Below are 20,017 nucleotides of genomic sequence, written 5' to 3'. Positions count from 1 at the left end.
TAGCTGAAGATGGTGAAAAGCACGCCTAGTTGCTGAGGCCACTTGAGCCTCAAATGACAAAATGGTACCCAGGAGCACCTCTAGGTTACATACCTGACGCCCTCAGGAATAGAAATCACCCAGGCAACAGATGGGTTTATCCAACACAAAATGTAAAGCGGTTTTAAACTACTGATTTGTGGCAACCTTGTGGCTAGTCAAAAGCTTTTCATTTGATGAATATGTAACCCCTGGAATAAGCCAAGTGTTGGAAGTGCCTTAAAAATGTGGAGACAACCGTACAGCGGATTTTCGCTTTAGCTAACGTGTTTTGGAGTCAAACTAATACCCAGATAGAAAGTTGTTTGGCATATTCTCTTTACCTAGAGACATTGCCAGGTTTTAAAACCATCTATGTAAATGAGCTAATTCAGCTAAAGACACAGGGGTTTTATTATATACCAGCCTCTGCTTTATATCAGATGTTTTGGACTACAGTTCCCATCAGCCCCAAGGCAACACAGCAGCCTATATAATTGTGACTGTGAAGATACTGTATGCAAGATAATGGGTGCAATCTGTTGTATCTTCTTAAAGAGAGCTAGCTGCTTGAGGAGATGTGAAGTATGATCTGGCACTAATGTCAAATTTGGTCAGCTATGTGAAAGTAAGAGAGGGGCGGAATATGAAATGGTTGAGAGACCACTACCATTTACTAATTTCTGGTTTGCAAACAGTAGATTTCCACATATGGGTGCTTCCTTAACTTGGCTACTATTTGTGATGTGTGCGTTTTTCTGCATTATTGTTCCAACAATTCTTTTTAAAAACAAAAGGGTAACAGTTTTTAATCTAACATACATTTTAACCAACACAGGTATTACATTTCAACCACAGAACCAGGAAATGCAATCCTTTTAAATAAAATTTAAGCAAAACAGCCCAGGTCACTGAAACTCCCATTCCGCAAGAGGGGGACGAAAGGAAGTTCCCATTGCACAAATAGGGTTAGCTGTGAAAAAGTAATGATTGGAGTCCTGCTAACTAAAATCTTGGATTTTTTCCCCCAAGCATATTATGAAGATCAGAGCCCATTACTCTATTTACTCATCGACCCACAGGATATATCTTTTTTTTTAAAAAAAATGACTCCCCTTTCTCAATTTGCGTTAATGGCCACACCTTTAATTCCATCGGAGGAATTTCCCCAAACTTCCTATAAATACCCCTAATGGCTGAAGGATCTTTTCACACTCCCCTTTGGACACAGAAGCAGCCAAGCCTCTCCTGCTCCTGGTGTGTTCCTTCCCGGCAGAAGTACAGGCAAGCCGTCATCCGGCATCTCGAGAGGAGGAGGGAAAAAAAAGTGGGAGGAGGTCCAGCGCAAAGAGATTCAAAGGCTTTTGAAGGATGAGCTCAGAACGAAGTAAGTAGAACTTTGGTCAGCCCGTTCTAGGCGCCTGGCGCAGAGGTCGAGCGAGCTGGTAAGTTGCATGCTTTGGGACAAGCGCAGCTGGATTTTGTTATTTATAAGGAGGGTAAATCTATTTACCTACTCCCTGTTTCATACATTTGTGGGGCGGCGGATGGGAAAGGAGGAAGAGTCTCAGGTTTAGCAGAAGAGTTCGCTCCCAACCCCCCAACTCTGCGTTACGCCCAAAATAGCAGGTTTTCTTATGGAAAGGATGGTGGGCTGTTAGGTTTAAAGTGGTTAAGGTAAAACCAGCTTGGAGAGATTTTTGAAGGCTAATAAACCTTGGGCTTGTTCGTTTGTTTAGGTCTTTTCTCTGAGCAAGGGTCTAATTCCTGTTTTTAGTCTTAAAGGGGCAGGGAGACTACTCTTCGCTCAGATTTCCCAGCCTCCCTATTTAATCCACGGGCTCAATAAGAAAAGCTTTTTCAAAAGTTATTCTCGGTTGTATTTCGTATCGTTGCTCAAACGAGCTCGAAGGAGACACTTATTAAGTTTCGCAAGAGGTCCCTGTGACTTTTAGGAAAGGCGGAACAGCGTTAACCTCTGGAACTGCCTGCCGCATGATTCCCTGATCTCCAAACTACTTTAGCAGTCCTTTTCGGCGAATTGAATTTGCTTTCTAGTCTGCGGGTGGAGATCTTGATCTCCCGGCAGGTTGCAATAAAAACCGGCCAGGATTCACTCCGGCTTGCTTTAGCAAACAAACGACGGCAGCAAAACTCCACCCTAAATTGCACTGCACAGCTGGGTCTTTGCGTGGAGGACTGCGAGCGCGGTTTAGTTTTGGTACTCGAAACAACTTCCAGGGGTGAGAGTTAAATTCTCAAGGTGCTTTTCCACCCGGCTCACTTATTGAAAACACAAGGACACACACACACCCCTCCTCACCCTCGCAAGCCTGAAGTCCGCCGCCTCTAGTAGCTAAAAAGTGATTTGCCACAGGCCACCCAATCGAGCCGAAACCACGCCCCGCGCGCAGGCGCGTCTCGGCGGCTGCTGCTCCCACGCCGCTTTTTAAACCAAAGGGCGGCGGGCCAGAAACTTCGGAGTCGGGATGTGTATAAGATAGTTTGATCCCCTGGGTGGGGTTGGGTCTCGCCCCCCCCCCGACTCTTTTCCCATCTCCAACCCTTAACAGGAGCATAAACTAACGCGCCCCAGTTCTGTTTTACGCTCGAGTAGGGACTTTTGGATTTTTTCCCACGCATCGTAAATGTGTGGAGAGGGGGATTTAAGACTTCTCCATGGGGCGGCTGCTTCTTATTTGAGAAAATAACTAGTGTGTGCGCGAATTGCCAGCCCCGCTTCCCCCACTAATTAATTGATTTGCAAAAAATAAAAAAGCCGCTAAAATAGGCTGAGCAAGGAGATGACTTACTGCGAGGAGAAGGGAGAACAAAAAATTCGGCAAAATTACTCGCTGCGGCCCGGCAGCAACACGTGGAAGCGGGAGTGCTCTAGCTACTTCCTCCGCCTGCCGGAAGATAAACGTGACCAAGGGGAGATCTCTCCAAAGGAACAAGATCCCTTCCTTTACACCCCTTTCCTATTTGTGCGTAATCAGCCAGTAGAGCATGAGATACTTGATCTCGGGGTTATGGGTGCGAGCCCCACGTTGGGCGAAAGATTCCTGCGTTGCATGGGGTTGGACTAGATGACCCTGGTGGTCCCCTTCAGCTCTACAATTCTATGATCTAAATACTGTACAGGACTTCTCCCTCTCCTCCTTGCCTAGTGTGGACCAGCCCTTTGGGGACCGAACTCCAGTTAAAATAGAATGTAGGTTTGTTTTTTAATAATCTTTGAAGTATCAACCCATATTGGGCAGAATACTTGCTGTATCACGCTAGGTCAGCTGTATCACGCTAAGCCAGCCAGCAAAAGCCTTTCCCTTTGTGTCTCGTAAAGGTAAAGGGACCCCTGACCATTAGGTCCAGTCGTGGCCGACTCTGGGGTTGCGGCGCTCATCTCCCTTTATTGGCCGAGGGAGCTGGTGTACAGCTTCCAGGTCATGTGGCCAGCATGACTAAGCCGCTTCTGGTGAACCAGAGCAGCACACGGAAATGCCGTTTACCTTCCCGCTGGAGGTACCTATTTATCTACTTGCACTTTGATGTGCTTTTGAACTGCTAGGTGGGCAGGAGCAGGGACCGAGCAACGGGAGCTCACCCCGTCGCGGGGATTCGAACCGCCGACCTTCTGATCAGCAAGCCCTAGGCTCTGTGGTTTAACCCACAGCGCCACCCGCGTCCCACTTTGTGTCTCTTACTATTGATTAAATTGAAAGCTTAAAATGCAGGCCAGGGGACTTGGAACTTCTCTGAGGGCCATGTTGGCACAGCCTTCCATCTTCCTTGTAGCTATGGCTCTGAGATGAGTAGTACATCTAGCTCCCCAGTTTTGTAACTGAAAGTGGGTGAGTGACCCTTGGATTAAAGATGGAAAATGAGTGTAATTTTTTTAAAAAAACAAAAGAACCCCATGTGTTTCTAAATCATGCTTTCCCTGAACTTGTTTGAAAGGTATTCCTTCCTGTCATGTAGGAAGATGAAATGCCCTTAAAAGTGGGAGTGGGAGCCTGGGAGATCTGACCTGCAGGATGCAGCCCACTGGGAAGTTCTCTTGTACAAACTCATGGAGCCAATGATACTAGTGCTGGTTTAATTTATATGAGTGAAACTATTCTTTCACTGTTCCACTGACTATATGACCTCATTCATTCTCTCTCTCCCTCCTCCAGGTGTTATTTTCCCCCTGATCAGCATTGCACTGTGGGGATTGATGTGCTCAGCTACACCCCTGCCAGAGACTTCCGGGTACCCAGACTCCGTCCTCGACAATTTGGAATTTGTGCTTAGGATTAGGAAGGATGTTGCTAAAATGAAGAATGATCTGGTGAGTTTTTTGCAAGCAGAAGAGGAAAATGCTGGGCAAGGAATATTGCAGAGATGAAGGTGTACAGTTTGTCTAGAGCAGCCTTTTTTGACTTGGTGCCCTCCGGGTGTTTTGGAACTACAACTCCCATCAGCCCCATCCAAGCGCGGTCAGGGGTGATGGGTGCTGTAGCCGAACAACACTCAAAAGCCAACAGGTTGGATAAGGCTGCTGACGATCAAAGCCTAAATCCACAGCTTATGCACACTGGCAGAAGCTGTGGATTTAGGCAGCTATCTAAAAGGGATTCCTTGGTCAATGATATAAAAAGCTTCCTGAGACATCCTGAAGGACCGATTCCAGTTCTCCGTATTATATCCCTTATTTACCCACCTTTAAAAAATGTGTTTCAACTCCTTGAAACTGCCGCTGTGAATCTCAAAAGTACAAAGATCGACTGATGATCCTCCCCAAATATTGTGCCAGGATGGGTTTGAGCAAGAGGTGGAGCCCGGTCCTGAAAAACTGCCCAATTTATCCTGTATATAACACCCCCCCCCCACACCAGTAACATAACAACTTGGAAAGTGATTGTGCCCTGACAGTTATTATTTTGCAGCTCTTGGCTTTGAACCACTGTAAACTCCAGTACAAATAACTTATTCCCATCGAGCTGAGTTCTCGGATAAACAAAATAGTTGGCAAGTTGTTATGGTATGGGACTCCGTTCCCGGCATTTCCTTGAAATTGCAGCTTGCCCCGAAGACTTAACCTCATCGAGAGCGTAGCTTTCTCCCTTCTAGCGTTGTGGAAGTCTCTCCTGGCCCTGGCCCCATTTAATCTGAACAAATGGCATTGATCCTACCTTTCCCAGCATTTGTGAGGTTGTGCCAACCTGGAAAGGTCACCTTCCCTCAGTGACAAAAGGAGAAAAATTGTTTGCAGACAGTGAATAAAGCTTTGGCATTCTCGTTGGCTTCCCTCAGAGGGCGGAGGGGCTAGTTTGACTAGATCTGTCAAATTATCGTAAAAATGCATTTAATCCTCCTCTTATCCAAGCCTAACTTAAACCGGAAGAAAAATCATGCTGTGATGAATGCCAGTATTTGCTGCTCAGACTGACACCCTTTAGCTAGAATCAGATTCTTTGGTTTGGGTTTTGGGTGTGTGATATTTGCGTGTTGGTGCTTTCAGTAGTTTCAGTGTGGCATAATTTACTCCAATTTTGTTGTGAAAAAAGGACAGAAGTTTCTGCAGGTCTCTTTCCAAACACTAGAAATAGTATTTATCAGTCTCTTCCTCTGACTTCTGAGAGTTCATGCACTTGAGAGCATAACTTAGCTTCCTATTATAAGGACTGGAAACTTGGTGGTTTGCAAACGCTGCACTCATAACTGTTATGCACTATTGTAGTGTTCCTATAGAATTCGCACCTCCCTTTATTTCTATGAAATAATTTACTGCTGCATTCCAAGTGATCCCATAGATGTTGATCTGTCTATTACATGTAGTCCTTTACTATGGACTCCTTATTCAAGTGAAGGCACTAAATAACAGGGCAGATTAGGTTCTTGTGAGGGCAGGGCAGAGACAAGGCCTTGCATTAACAGAATGAGTAGATAAGGTTTCTGTACTCTTACGAACTGCAAGGCTGGGTGGTGGGCAGCAAGTATTGGGGAGCCCTTGCCTTCCTGGTAGTATCAACAATGCCTTTTTAAAGTACTGTAAAATATACAGGTGGTGGGAGCTCATAGGGTTGCCAGTAGGGAGCAAGCAAGCTATATGTCTGTATTGGCTACTGGGGCCTTTGTCTCTTCTGACCTCAACTCCTTGTTTCTCCCTCCGCCTGCTGCCCACAGCGTAAAGAATTCAGGCTTGGCAGTGACAACGAACTGCAACTGGTGCAGGAAATCCTGCGCATTGAGCAAGTTGATTATTCCCATTGTCGGAAAGACCTCTGTAACAAGGTGAGTAGAAGCCACCGTCCGGTAACAAGCCCAAAGCAGTTATATTTCCCGTCCCTGTTAACGTGCAATTATATTTCCCGCCTGTTCCCACCGCCCCAGAAAGTTCCAGGGGGAAAAACAACAATTCAATAAGGTGGGAGGGAGCTTTGCAATATCTGTTTACAAATAATGCAGGCAGCAACATGTGGAAGGAAGCCAGAACCAAAAGGAGTGTTGGGTCCTCAAAGAAGTGAGCAAGCGGCTTCCTGCCCACCTACCAGCTATGGAAACTTCTTGCCAGGCTCCACACCTCCAGCTTCTTCCCACATTTATTTCTCATGCCCGCTATGAGAAACAGCAAGTGTCTGTCATTTCTCCATTTTTCTTTTGGATATAAAGCTGTAGGGAAATGCTTAGAGAACTGAGACCATTTCATCTGGGGGACAAAATGATAGCACAGTTATAACATGGACAATAGCCAGTTTTTGACACCCTCTGTGAGCCCCATCCTTGAGTGAGTCTGCCTCCTCGTTGCAATAGGTCTAGGGGGCTCTTGCTAATGCCCCCCACTTTCTTTGGGTGTGGTCCTTCAGCAAATGCCTGACTGTGTCTGCAATGCAAGGAGATGTGTGTGTGGATGAGCAGGGTCTGTGGCAATAATTCTATGTGTTTTGCATGCCTTATCCTTCATTCCTGTCAAAATCTTGGTTAAGATTGGCAGTCCACGCCTGACGTAGTAGTTGCCTGGCCGACTGCCAAAAATACACTTTTGAGGGTTAAGGGGGAATTCCTGTTGGTAAGCAAACCAGATGACATCCATTTCCCCTGGTGCTGCAATCGTGACTCGGCGCGTTTGCAGGTTAAGCAATGAGCCAGCAAAGTAAAGGATTCTGAGTGGATAAGATTAGCTATGTACTTAACAGAAGGGCTTGCTCATGAGAAACAGAAGGATCTGCCTTTTCTGATTGCGAAAGGGTGGGGTTGGCGGGAACATAACTTTAGAAGAGGAAAGAATCTCGGGGGCATCTGGACAGCCATGTGAAAAACTGTAGCATTACGATTTCCAGGGGGTAGCTTTGTTGGAAGCACTAAAGGGAGTTTTATGGCACACTTAAAATATGCTGTACTTGACTAACTTTGGACAAAATGGTTGTTATGTGCAGGGGAAGCATTTTAGGTGGCAATGTGTATTAACACGGCAAGCTAGCCATGATGCTTTGCCAGGGTGGGGGCTCCTTCTCATTCTGAGCACAGCACTGGACCTCTGCCCCCAAAGTCCAGCCCTGATGGCTTCACTGCATTTATAATGGCGCAAGCTTTTGTGGATTAGAGCCCACTGCACCAGAATATCTAGCATTAGTATGTTCATTGATATACTGGATAACTTTATTACAAATCAACTAGGAGCATTTTTTCTCCACTGGGCTACTGACTTATACTACTGACTTCCCTCGCCACCCACACAATAAAATTGCTGGTTATAGGTGCAATCTTAGTCACACACACACACACACACACACACACACACCTCTTCCAAAATGAATGCCTATGTGCCACATGGATTCTGTTTATATTCAATCCATGCTTTCTCTTTAGAACTACATATGCACATTCAGTTGAGCATGGACTATGAAATTGGTAGCAATCAGCAAATTAAAACAAATTACACTTTAAGGCTGGCTGTTAAAAATCACTGAGGCCAATATGTATCTAATCTAGAAGCCCTGCCCACTCATTACAAAGTTTGGTTATAGTTAACCAGTGGCAAAGGAAGAAGACTCCATACATGCTCAAATACCCAAATACTCTTCCATGGGTCCCCTCCTAGCACTCAAAATGAGTTCTGAGGCTGATCACTCAAATGTGGTTTGGTGAGGGGGTACCCTTTTCCAGGGGATGTTCAGGCACACCTCTGTAACATGTTGTTACAACTTCACATTCAACTTCACAAGAAGAGAGGAATATTACCAAATAGCCAAGTATCCCTGATAAGAGCAGGCTGAGAAAAAAAATCCCCTTCATGTTTTCTTAGCACACAGCAAATATTTCTTAACAATGTTATTGCTCTCAAGCTGCTCGGCGAAAGCTTGAGCAATAACATAGATGTTGGACTCTATGCCTTTGTACGTAAGGAGTGTCAATGTCTTGGCTTGCCTACTATGGGAAAACTTTTTCTCCTCTTGCCACTTATTCTGAGGGACCCTCTTAATTTTCCCACCTGAAGTTAATATTTAAACCTGTAGCCTTTTTCTGCTTTGTTCTCTGGCAGGGAAAACTGAGCCTTTTACTTTATACCAACTTGAACTGTTCGTTTGTTCTTCTGCTCTCTCTCCCCACCACATATGATCAAACTGAGCCACTTCTAATATCTCATCTCACATGGTTTTACTTACACTCACAACACACCCTAAATTGGGTTGCTGTGTATAGGGTTTTAAGAGTTTAATCTGGTTTGAGAGGCATTGCTTTCAGTGATCCACATCAGGCGTGAAGAAATTTGTGTCCCTACTGAACTACAACTCCCATAATCTCTGGCCATTGGCTGTGTTTGCTCGGGTTCATGGGAATTGTAGTTCCATAAAAGATCCTCATCAGCCTACCTGGAAGCACATTTCTGCCTCGCTATAATGATCTTGCTCTGGAGTTGCAAAAATGGATTGACTGTATCTTAACTGCCCTGAGAATGAATGTCCTAAATAATTTAAACAAGCCCCCTTTTTAAAATACTGTCAACACTCTGGATGTGAAAAATGGTGGTCGCCAGCCTAAATGGGAACCAGGAAAAGTTGTGTGTGTGAGCGAGAAAGTGATTTATCCAGACAAAAGCTGTAACCCTTCTTCCCCACCCTTAAATCTTGTTCTTGCAGGAAGATTGCTTCAACCAGATACAGACAGGCCTCAGCACCTACCAGCACAGCCTCTCACACGTTGCCCAGATCCTGCCAAGTTTCTCTGAGAAAGTGACTGGCCTCCAGCTGGACCTCTCAAACCTCTCCACCAACATCCACCAGCAGGTGAGAAGCTGGCTTACTACTTGCTCAGCTTGGGCTGAGGGAGGGGGCAGAACGGGTGGGCAGAAGGTGGGAAGAAGCCCTTGCATGCTTGCACCAAGTTCTGTGGGAGCAGGAATATCCGTAGCCATTTTAGCAGGGTCTGTTGTCTGCACTTCATAATTGCTTCCCCTCCTGGAAGAGTGGTGATGCCCCTAGTGATGGCAGCAGCAGTTGCACCAACCCAGATGCATATTCTGGCATGGCTTGTCTTGGCTGCTATTGTCTCAGTGTCTGTTCCACTGAATTCCATGGGCAACACAGAGACAGAATATGGAAGACTAACTGCAGATGAAGACTGTTTCTGAGACAGGCAGCAAATTCCCTCTGCTTCCCTTGGCCTCATTCCTTCTTGATTTCTTTTGGAACATATTGATTAGCATGTCAGGGTATTAATCTTAGATACCTCTAGCTGTCATTGTGTCCTTTCTTCAAGGAACACATGATTGTTAAAGGGTATAATTGTTTAGGATAATTCCTGCTCATGGAAATCGATGATCCACAATCCCCTTCTCCTTAAGACACAGCCCCAGGAACTTCAGTTCTTCTCCCCTTCAGTGTTCCCAATTTGCAGGCATGGGAAGCTTTGTAGCCCTGAAGATGCAGTTCCCATTATCCTGGACCACTTGCCATGCTGGCTGTGGCTGATGGGAATCCCACCCTGATCTAGAGTTCTCTATATTTAATGTTGCGAAGACTGGTACTCTGTATTTCAAGGAATGTTTGATCTCTTTATAGAAAGCTTCTTAGCTTCTCTAAGCTCTGGGGTTGCAAGGTGCAAAAAGGGTACCAAGTTAAGCCATCCAGCTGTCAAGAAAAAATGATCCTCTAAGCACTTAGCAAACAGCTGCATTTCAATAACGGATGCGATTTCTCTTCTCCCTACCCCACTTTCTATCTCCCTGCTTCAGATACTTGAGAGTGTGGTGACCGCTGTCACCTTCCCCCACGGAGAAACCCTGGACTTGCAAAATCAGAGAGCTATCGGAAGCTATCTTGTCGTCCGCAACCTTGAGAAATTCATGGAAGCGATTGCCCGGGCATTGAGGCATTGTTATTCATAATGTGGAGGGCTAGAGGATTCTCCCATAAGACCCTAAAGTGGAAGGGTCCTGTGCATCCTAGGAGAACCTAATAGGTGACAACAAACTGAAACAAGAGGATGTACTACTTCTGCCTGGACTCCTCCCAACCTGCAGAATTCCAGCCTCCTAACTTTTTATTATTTATTTATTGTATTTATTGTAAAGTTTTAAAAGCCGTTTGTTATCATGCAAAAGCAAGAAAAACAAAAGGCACAATAATATTTAAAGAAGCAGCAGAACACCATACGCATCGTTTTTAAGAAGTCACTCTGTGCCCAGTTTGGTGTTCTGCTGCTATCAGCAGGAAGTGACTCTTGCTAACTGAACTAATCTTTATCTTTTTTATAATCAAAAGTCAAGTACAGTTCTGATGTCCCTCCAAATTAATTGGACAGCCTTCTCCATGTTTGGGCATTTAGCATTTCTGTTTGTGCCAAACTAAATTCCTTGGGGGTTTTTTAAACTAGCCTTTTTAAGAGACTGATGCAGGACATCTTTAGCAATTGGGTGTTGTTGTTGTTTTTATCATAGTGTTGACTTGAGACTCCTGCAACAACTCCATGGGTGAACTATTGCTATCCTCCAGATGTTGGACTCCAGTTCCCATCAGCCCCAGCTAGCATGACCAATGCTCGGGGATGATGGGAACTGGAGTCAACCCAAGACATTGGCTACTTCTGGAATTGGCTCATCTCAAGCATTTCGTAGAATTGCAATTTTGGATTCGGCTTTTAATGAAATGTACTCTTCCTGCGATGCCAACTTGACATTTGTATGGAAAGATCTTGTTTGCTTTGCTGGATTTCTAGTGAAATATCCTTAAGAGTCGATTCCTACAACTGCGTGTTTTTAATTTATTGTGCTTATTTATTTTATTTTTTTATTTATTGTATCTTAAAAACAACAAATGTTCTGCATCTTAAAATTTGCCCTCAGACCTTTAGTCATTTCTCTGGTATTAAGAGTATTTATTACTTATTTAATATTTATACCGATAACTGTCAGATTAACTGTTTGATAAGAACCTTTGTTTATCAAAGGCAAGGGAGTTTCAGCAAGTTTTACGTGTGCATCTTGCAACACTTGCAGCCTTGCTGTGGTGCACATGTCAAGATGTATGCAATGTTAAATCACTGTTTAATATTTAAACATTAAGAGTACTGGCTATTGGTAGTCGGACCGAACTGCAGGGGGGTGAACAATAGGAGTATCTAGTTCATACCTCTGGCAGTCTCCTGGGTACATGCTGGGCTGTGCATCTTCTTGTACTTGTTATAGATAAGTAACACTGAATATGAACCATAAGCACACATACCTATTGTTGGAGCAGCACCAGTAGATGATAGTTCTGAAACTGCTATGAACAGTTGCTGTATAATCAGTGGATCCCTGATTTGGCCAGAGGCTGCCATCTAAATTTCCCACAATCCTCGTGTTGGCGGTATTGTGAGAAACTAAAATGGCAGCTAGACTCAGCTAGTGAATCATGTAGTACTGGGCCGTAAAATAAAGTCAACACAAACATATGTGCATCAGCCCTGGCAGTTGCATTAAGCATCCCACTTCACCCTGTTGAATGGTAGGGCTGGTCCTGCCTTCACACCACTGATGGGGAACCTGTGGCCAGTTACAGGCTGCTGGACTCCAGCTCCCATCAGCCCCAGCAACTGTAGTCAGTAGTCAGGGTTGATGGGAGCTGTAGTCCATTAAACCTCTGGAGAGCCATATGATTCCCCACTCCTGTTTTAGACAGAGAAACCAAAGCATTAATTGCTCATTTGCTATCTGATTTATTCCTGTAATGTTCTATGCTAGAGGATGTTGTTTTGTTTTTACTGAGGTTTTTAATAAATGTTAACTTATGATTGTAAACTGTTTTTGTTATTTAAATGAATTTATTTTACACCAACGTATATCATCGATCTGTGCAGAATTCCATTTTGTATTTTGTCTAAAATTGCTTTGCAGTTTGCTAGAGAGGTACAATGTTGCTTGTAGATTTTAGTCTGCCACTGATACTGTTTTTTCCTTCAAAACTGGACCAGAACTCTTGCTAGCTTCACATTCTTCCATTACAAGCCTCTGCAACAGAAGGCAGCTGGAATGATATGACTTGTAAATGTCACGAGGTGATAAAGAAATATCTGGAATTTGGCTAAGAGCCTAAGCTCAGCTGAAGCATTCCAAAGCATTTATTTTTGAAGCTGTTTAGATTTTCTGTCGCATCACTGCAGGAGTAGTTGTGCTTTCATTGTAACTGTAAATTGCACTGAACACCCCACACAATTAGAAAAGGCAGGATATAAATACCTATTTATTTAACAATGATGCTAAATGGAATAGACATGGTACTTTTAAATTTTATTTATATTTTTGTTTTAAAAGGTAGAAATAATTGGCCACTGGGTCATTGATTAGTTCTTAATATTTCTATTTAGAGTCTCTCAATGCTTCCATTGTAATACCAATCAGGTTTTAATTCTGTTACTACTTCTTCCGAAAATGAATTTTATTTATTTTATTTATTATGATGATATGGTGTATGCAATTTCTGAGTAGAAATAAAAATTAACATTTGTTCAATCAAAAATGTGGTGTTGAAGTTTATTAATGTGTTGAGACCAAACTGAAGCATGAATGAAAGTAAATGAAGTATTGGAGTAACTAATTCATACAAGGCAGGGTATAAGTTGAGGGAGCTGAGATGTCCCCAGTTAAAAAGTGACATTGTTCACATGCCAATCTGTAACCTAGGAATAATCATAGGCCACCATATCGTGAAAACAACTGCAATGATGGATTGAATCCAAAGGCTGGAATTCTACACCCACATGCCTGTAAGCCCTACTGGATTCAATAGGATTTACATCTGAGCAGAAATGTTTTGAAATGCACTATCAGGTGTTCTTGGGTCAATGTGAAAATTTAATCGCAACTGACTGAAGATGCATAGATTTCAGTGGAATTGTGACTAACAGTGCAGTATAACCCCGTATATAATCTATTCAGAAGTAATCATCTCACTTTTCCTTTATTATTCTTTTCCTGTCACCCTTATTCTGTGCCCATTTGGTTCTCCCTGGGAAGTTTGGGAACGCTCTCCATTCATTTAGGGTTTGAGTTTTTTTGTTTTTTGCTAAAGGGTGGTGTTTTATTTTGTTTTTTGGTACTACTACAAACCTCAGGCTTAGACTGCTACTACTTCCCTTTTCTATGTAGGTGGTGCTGTTTTGGCTATGCTGGTATGAGCAAGTGAAGACTTAAAACTGGAAACAAAAGGAATCATTATCCATTACTCTGTACAGAAAGTAATGCCCCACGAGAGGGTGTTGCCAGTGTTATAAGGGGGGGAAAACTCCTTTTCCTTTATGGGGTATCCAAGAGCCCATACAGTGGTACCTCAGGTTACAGACGCTTCAGGTTACAGACTCCACTAACCCAGAAATAGTACCTCAGGTTAAGAACTTTACCTCAGGATGAAAACAGAAATCACGTGGCGGCGGCAGGAGGCCCCATTAGCTAAAGTGGTACCTCAGGTTAAGAACAGTTTCAGGTTAAGAACGGACCTCCAGAACGAATTAAGTTCTTAACCCGAGGTGCCACTGTATAGAGTCCTTAAGTGGGTTCCCTATCGGTAGGAGAAAATAACAGAGGCCAGCCAGAGAATATTGAGAAGCAAAGCAGCTAGTAAGCCTGATCTTTATTGCAATAGAAAAGTACTGTTGCAACAGGGTCACCACTCCTCACACACAAGAGGGAGAGAACCCAGATCAATGGTGCACAAGCCCTTACACAGACTTTGGAAATTGCCCACCCTGTAGCTCAAAACCAGCTCCAAAAACATTATACATACATCACAGAAGGAGGCAGTCTACAACAGAAATGCATCACAGGAGGCAGTCTACAGCAGAAATCCTGTCTGCCAGGACACCTGATAATGGTCACTGATTGCATTACCTGGGCAGTCTGGCCATTCTTTTGTGATGGTTAATAGTTTAGTTCCTGAATCCAGGTCACAGACTCACCCTACTCATACACAAATACGCCCTTGAGACAGGATTTGTAAGCAAACAACAATGGGGAGGCTTTCCCATTTCCTTTCTCCTTGCAGAGAAATATTTGAGGTCACCAGGAGTGTCAAAATGGCTTCAGGATTGCTCTCCTGTACTATTTCAGACACGTGGTTTATATACTTATGTATGTGTTTGCCTTGTACATTTATGAACATTTAATTTATATCTGAGACCTTAGAATTCTTATAACACCAGAGGCAAAAGTGAGCAGAGAACCAAAGTACCAAAGTCAACATTCCAGTTACACAAAAGCAGTAAGTTTCTATGCACACCCTACACATATCTCGCTATACAGGAAACCCAGAGACATTGTCACAGTTGAACACTTTCTAGCTAGGCAAAAGCGCCTCAGGGATGTGTGGGCATGATCCCGTGAGTGGCTGTGGCCTGAGGAGGCTGTTCTCAGGCTTTGCTGAATTGGCTTTATCCTGTGAGCTGGTGCTTCTGTGTTTTATTTTGCCCTTATATGGCTTTATGCTGGGAAGCAGTCTATAAATTTGTACACAATTAATATGAAAAATAAACAGAGAGGCCTAGAGGGCTACATTGGGCCCTCAGGTTTGAGGCGTCTTACCCCTGCCATTAAGGTCCCCTTAAAGAAGATGCAAAATAGCCCTCAGAGGAAGGGATTGCCACCATATGGTTAAAGCACATTTATACTACTATAGCAGTCATGGCTGGGAACTGTAGATTAAGGGTGCTGGGGGTTGTAGCTCTGTGAGGTGTAAACTACAGTACCCGAGATCCTTGGGGGGAAAGTTATGACTGTCAAAGTTTTAAATGTATGGTGCGGATGCGGCTGATACCAAAGGAGTGGCACATAACAAGCCACGTCCCATTTTTCTCTCTGGTTTGTAGTACTGTAGTAAATATAATTCAGGCTGTGTACATGCCATAAATCCATTTATTTATTGGGTTTATATTTTCCTCCTTCCCTCCTGAAGGAGCCCAGGACCGCCAACTGATTCCAAAGCAAAAACATTCTAAAACAATTACATTTAAAGGCATTAAAAACAGTGACCGCTATTCCTTCTGGTGATTCCGGGATTGCCAGGAAACCAAATTCTTCAGTTACCAAATGCCTGGGTAAATTTAAAGAGCACTGCCTCAAAAGAATTGTGGGAACTTTAGTTTGTTCCTCACAATTCCCAGCACGCTTAGAGAGAGCTACAGTTCCCAGGGTTCTTTGTGAGGGTGGATGGGGATGTACTTTAAACATATGGTATGTACACAGCTTTATTTTGGTTCTTCAAGTTGTGTTTGGAACATACCAAATATACGAAGGGGCACTATTAAAAAGGTGTGGCTGAAGAGAAGATGGCTGCAGGGCCAAGGATGTTGTTGTTGTTGTTGTTGTTGTTGTTGTTGTTGTTGTTGTTGTTATTGCTGCTGCTGCTGCTGCTGCTGCTGCTAAATTTATTACCCACCCTTCACAAGCAGGTCCCAGGGCGCCCTCATTTGATGGCTAACATGAAACGTGACAGAAGAATCACTAGGCTGAGAAGCAGGGCTGGCCCAAAACATTTTGCTGCCTGAAGGACGAAATGGTACACACACCACATAAAGAAGCTGACTGGAGCAGCAGCTGCCGCTTTACCACACCTTAGCGCAGTAAGCTAGCTTAGGGCAGGGACTCATCCCTGACCATTGGCCATGCTGGCTGGGGCTGATGGGAACTGGGAGTCCAGCAACTTTTTGAGGGTACCATGTTGGCTACTTCTGGCTAAAGAGATGCAGGGCAAGGCACTGTGGCACATACCCCTCCCATCACCTTCTCTGCCAGTCCCCGTCCCCAGCACTTGCCATTTTAAGCAGCCACCTCACGCCACAGTTGTCCACACATGATAACACACCCACAAGCTGCCTCTGTACATGTGCAAGTAGTTGTGTGAAAGGGTGTACACCTGTTCATTTGTACCACTCGGTTGTTGTGTATATTTGGTGAGTGTTACATGTGAAGATGGTACAGGCTCAATTATTTGCATATTGTACACTGATTGTGAAGTAACAGTTGATTCCTCAGCTGTAAATAATCTGCAGAGAGAAATCAGCAGTCAGGATAAGCTGAGCTGGGCTACCTTTCAGCAAACTACAGAAGAGAAAATGGGAATCCTCACACGAACACACCCTACAACATTTTTTAAGCTCCAGATAGTCAAGGCAAGAATAACAAGAAACACCTTCAAGTCGCTCTCAGACATGTTCTAGACTAGCTGAACCTACTCTGAAGGCAAACAGAGTAGCACTTCCTGGGTGCTGAGTTATCAGCTGGATGGCTGCCAGGGCCGTCTTGCTCCTTGAGGTGATGGGGCTGGTGCGGAATGCGTCCAGACTTAAACCTGAATTTGTCACACACCTGAAATAGATTTCCAGCAACACATTTAGCACCACATGTAGCTACACCCCAATAACAGCAAAAGAGGAGGTGGTTCCACCCACAAACTTCTCCAGGTTTCCGATATAGTCATCTTAAAATCTTATTGACTTGATTTGAAGGGGGGAGGAGGACCCATGACTCAGCTCTCCCACTGCTTTGTCTGCAGGCTTACAATCCCAGTTTCTGACCACAGACCTCAAGTCACACAGACACCATACCTTTAAAGCACATCCCTCCCGCTCCCACAATCCTGGGAACCAGGGCTGACCCAATATATTTTGCCACCTGAGGCAAATCAGCGGTGGCAGCAGTCAAGCCCCCTGCCCAGATCTGGGTGCAGCCAAGCTGGTGGCCAAGGGTGGGAGAAGGGGCAGCAGCTGGGATACTGAGAATTGTGAGGAGGTCTATATTGATGATAGATGATAGATAGATATAGATAGATAGAAAGAAAGAAAGAAAGATGATAGATAGATAGATAGATAGATAGATGATAGATAGATAGATAGATAGATAGATAGATAGATAGATAGATAGATGATAGATAGACAGATAGATATCTTTATTGTCACTGTCCCATACAGAACAATGAAATTGAAAAACTACATAAAACATTCAAAAACCCCTAAAAACTCTGAAACCCCATTTTAAAATACACTATACTATACTATAAAACCCCTAAAAACTCTGAAACCCCCTTTTAAAATTCACTATTCTAAACTATAAAATACACTATGCTATAAAATACACTATACTATAGAGACCCCTTATGCTGCGTTTAGAACCAGAATTGCATTTGCATAGAAACTGTTTCTCAGGCGGCTAGTCCTGGCCTTTATAACCCTATACCTTCTTCCAGAAGGCAGAAGCTGAAAGAGATATTCCCTTCACAGAGCTACAACTGCCAGTTTCCTGTAAAGAAGGATTGATTGGTAGACCAGTCCTAGAACTGTAGCTCTGTGGGATGAATAGGGGCCTCCTAAGAACTCTTAGCATCCTTAACAAACTGCAGCCCCCATAATTCTTTGTGGTGAAGCCACGACTGTTTAAAGTGGTATCATACCACTTTAATTGTATGGTGTGGGAATGGCCTGGGCCTTTCAGAAGTGCAACACATTCGCGTATGGTTCCTGAGGCAGAGAAACTTTTGCACTAGGATTACCCAAACTCGGTCACAAGGTCAGATCTCTGTCGAAGCTTGTTGGTTCATACCTACTTTTCCACTTCCTGGGCAGCTTGCCATGACATATCAGCCCCAGACCAGAAAGTTTTCCAAAATTGCTACATTATTCGGTGGCACTTCCTGCTTGCTGTTTACCTAGGTTGAAGGACCAGAGAGGTGCAGAAAACGAAAGGTTAAGAGCTTATTGTTGGAAGGTTAAGACCAAATACTGGAAAAACAGAAAGAAAGGGGGGACGGGACAATAAGGAGAGTGGGAAAGCAAACAAGGAAAAAACCCTTAAAATGCAAAGCAGAAAGGGGAGGTGGGGATGGGGAAGCTTACTTGTTTCCAAACATCAGGATTTAGCATTATGTTGAATATCCTAAGTATGTAATCCAGACAGCTGTGCAGTTATAAGCAATTTGGACTTTGGACTTAATGGTCGGGGGGGGGGGGCTCTTTACTTACGGCGGGTGCCTTTAAATGTTAACATGTACTACTTCACTCACTTCAACTGATTTTGAACCACCAAAAAAATAGTCCAAAAGGAGGATGTGTTCCGACTGTGTTGGGTCTGGCATTATTCTTATTTCAAGCTGCTGGCAATCTTTTCATCCTGACAGTGGTGCTTTCCGAGTTTTGTGGTTGGTCACAAATTATTTGAAGGGGCCAGTGGAATGTTTAAACTAATTGACTGTTATGAAGGAAGGAACATGACTTTGGTTGAGGAGGCAAGGAAAGCTGGATTTCACAGATATGATCCAACATACAACCACTCTAGTGGGTTAGCGGAAGTTGAAAAGTTGCGTACCGTGAAGTTGTTCACTCTCCCTCGTTCTTAGCTTCCTGCTTGAAATTTGGGCACCAAAATTTGGCACCAAAATGAGCATGACACCCCACCTTACTTTGAGGTCCCTCAGACATCTGTGGCATTCTTTGAAGTCATTCCTCATTGTTGCCAAATTCTGACTTGATGACGTATTCTGCTAGGCCAAGTTCTTAGAAAGCGAAAGGATTTCCTTCTGCTTTCCACACATTCAGACAGATCCCTGCAGAAATCACATTTTCCTAACCTCGGTTTTGACAAGCGCATCAGCTTGACTTAGCTTCAACAGGCTGGGCCAAGGGAAGGAAAGTCTTGAGTTGCAAAATGTTGAGAAGTATCTGAAGCTACCAACAAAAAGGACTGAACTTCTCAACAGGAGAGGTTGGTTGTCCCACAAACCAACATTTCTTTCAGTTTGGGTCAACAGGTCAACCTGACAAGCTTGCGACTCTGACCATGAATTTGGATTAAAAAAGCAGTTTTCGAAAATGTGTAAGTTTCACACTGGCTTGAAATACTCCTTAGTTATCCATTTCTATTTGTGTTGACTATTTGTCCCAACTTCATGAAATCTTGCACAGAGAGTCTGCACGATGGCAGCTGTAAGATAGTAAAATTTTAAAATGTTTGAATGAGACAAGACATTTAAAGAGTTTTTGCTTGCAACTGTCACCTGTTTCTCCTCAGTTTGTGTGTGTCAGTCATCTCTAGTTTTACCTTTTGATGGCTTAGAGTGTATCCAAATGCAAGGGAAATAAAACAGTTGCTGGACTTTCATATAATTTTGCCCCTGTATCTTCAATAAAAACATGCAATACACTATAGAAAAATAGAACTCAATATAACATAGTATCAGGTGCTACTTCTGTAATCTGAAAGCATACACTGTTCTGATTACAAAACAATAAACATGTCCCTGTTTTGAGATGTAGCTATTTTGGCAGCTGTTTGGATCTTCAAATTTGCTAATTTGCTGGGGGCGCATGCAGATACAGCCCACAGGCTACGCACTTCTGCTGTTGGGCCACTGCAGTCTCTAACAGGAAGCTGGGGAGAGAGAGGGGCTGGTAGTTTGCTTCATTTGGGCTATGTTCTTTTCACATTCTTATCACACCCTGTCATGCTAGAGCCTAGGCTCTGCAGACGTACTTTCCGCATGCCAAAGGCCTCCAT

The 20,017-nt window shown here is 43.7% G+C and overlaps 1 protein-coding gene across 1 annotated transcript; it reads left to right on the top strand.

Annotated features, from left to right (window-relative positions):
- Window positions 1–4,112: 4,112 nt before the first annotated feature.
- On the top strand, window positions 4,113–12,958 carry LOC128400129 (myelomonocytic growth factor-like). Its single transcript, XM_053362159.1, has 4 exons — window positions 4,113–4,348; window positions 6,187–6,294; window positions 9,141–9,287; window positions 10,235–12,958. Exons 1-4 carry the CDS (start codon window positions 4,160–4,162, stop codon window positions 10,385–10,387), a joined length of 597 nt encoding a protein of 198 aa, XP_053218134.1. The 5' UTR covers window positions 4,113–4,159; the 3' UTR covers window positions 10,388–12,958.
- Window positions 12,959–20,017: the final 7,059 nt, after the last annotated feature.

This window comes from Podarcis raffonei, chromosome 13 (genome assembly GCF_027172205.1).
Source record: "Podarcis raffonei isolate rPodRaf1 chromosome 13, rPodRaf1.pri, whole genome shotgun sequence".
NCBI lineage: Eukaryota > Metazoa > Chordata > Lepidosauria > Squamata > Lacertidae > Podarcis > Podarcis raffonei.
This window is presented reverse-complemented; position numbering and strand designations above follow the sequence as displayed.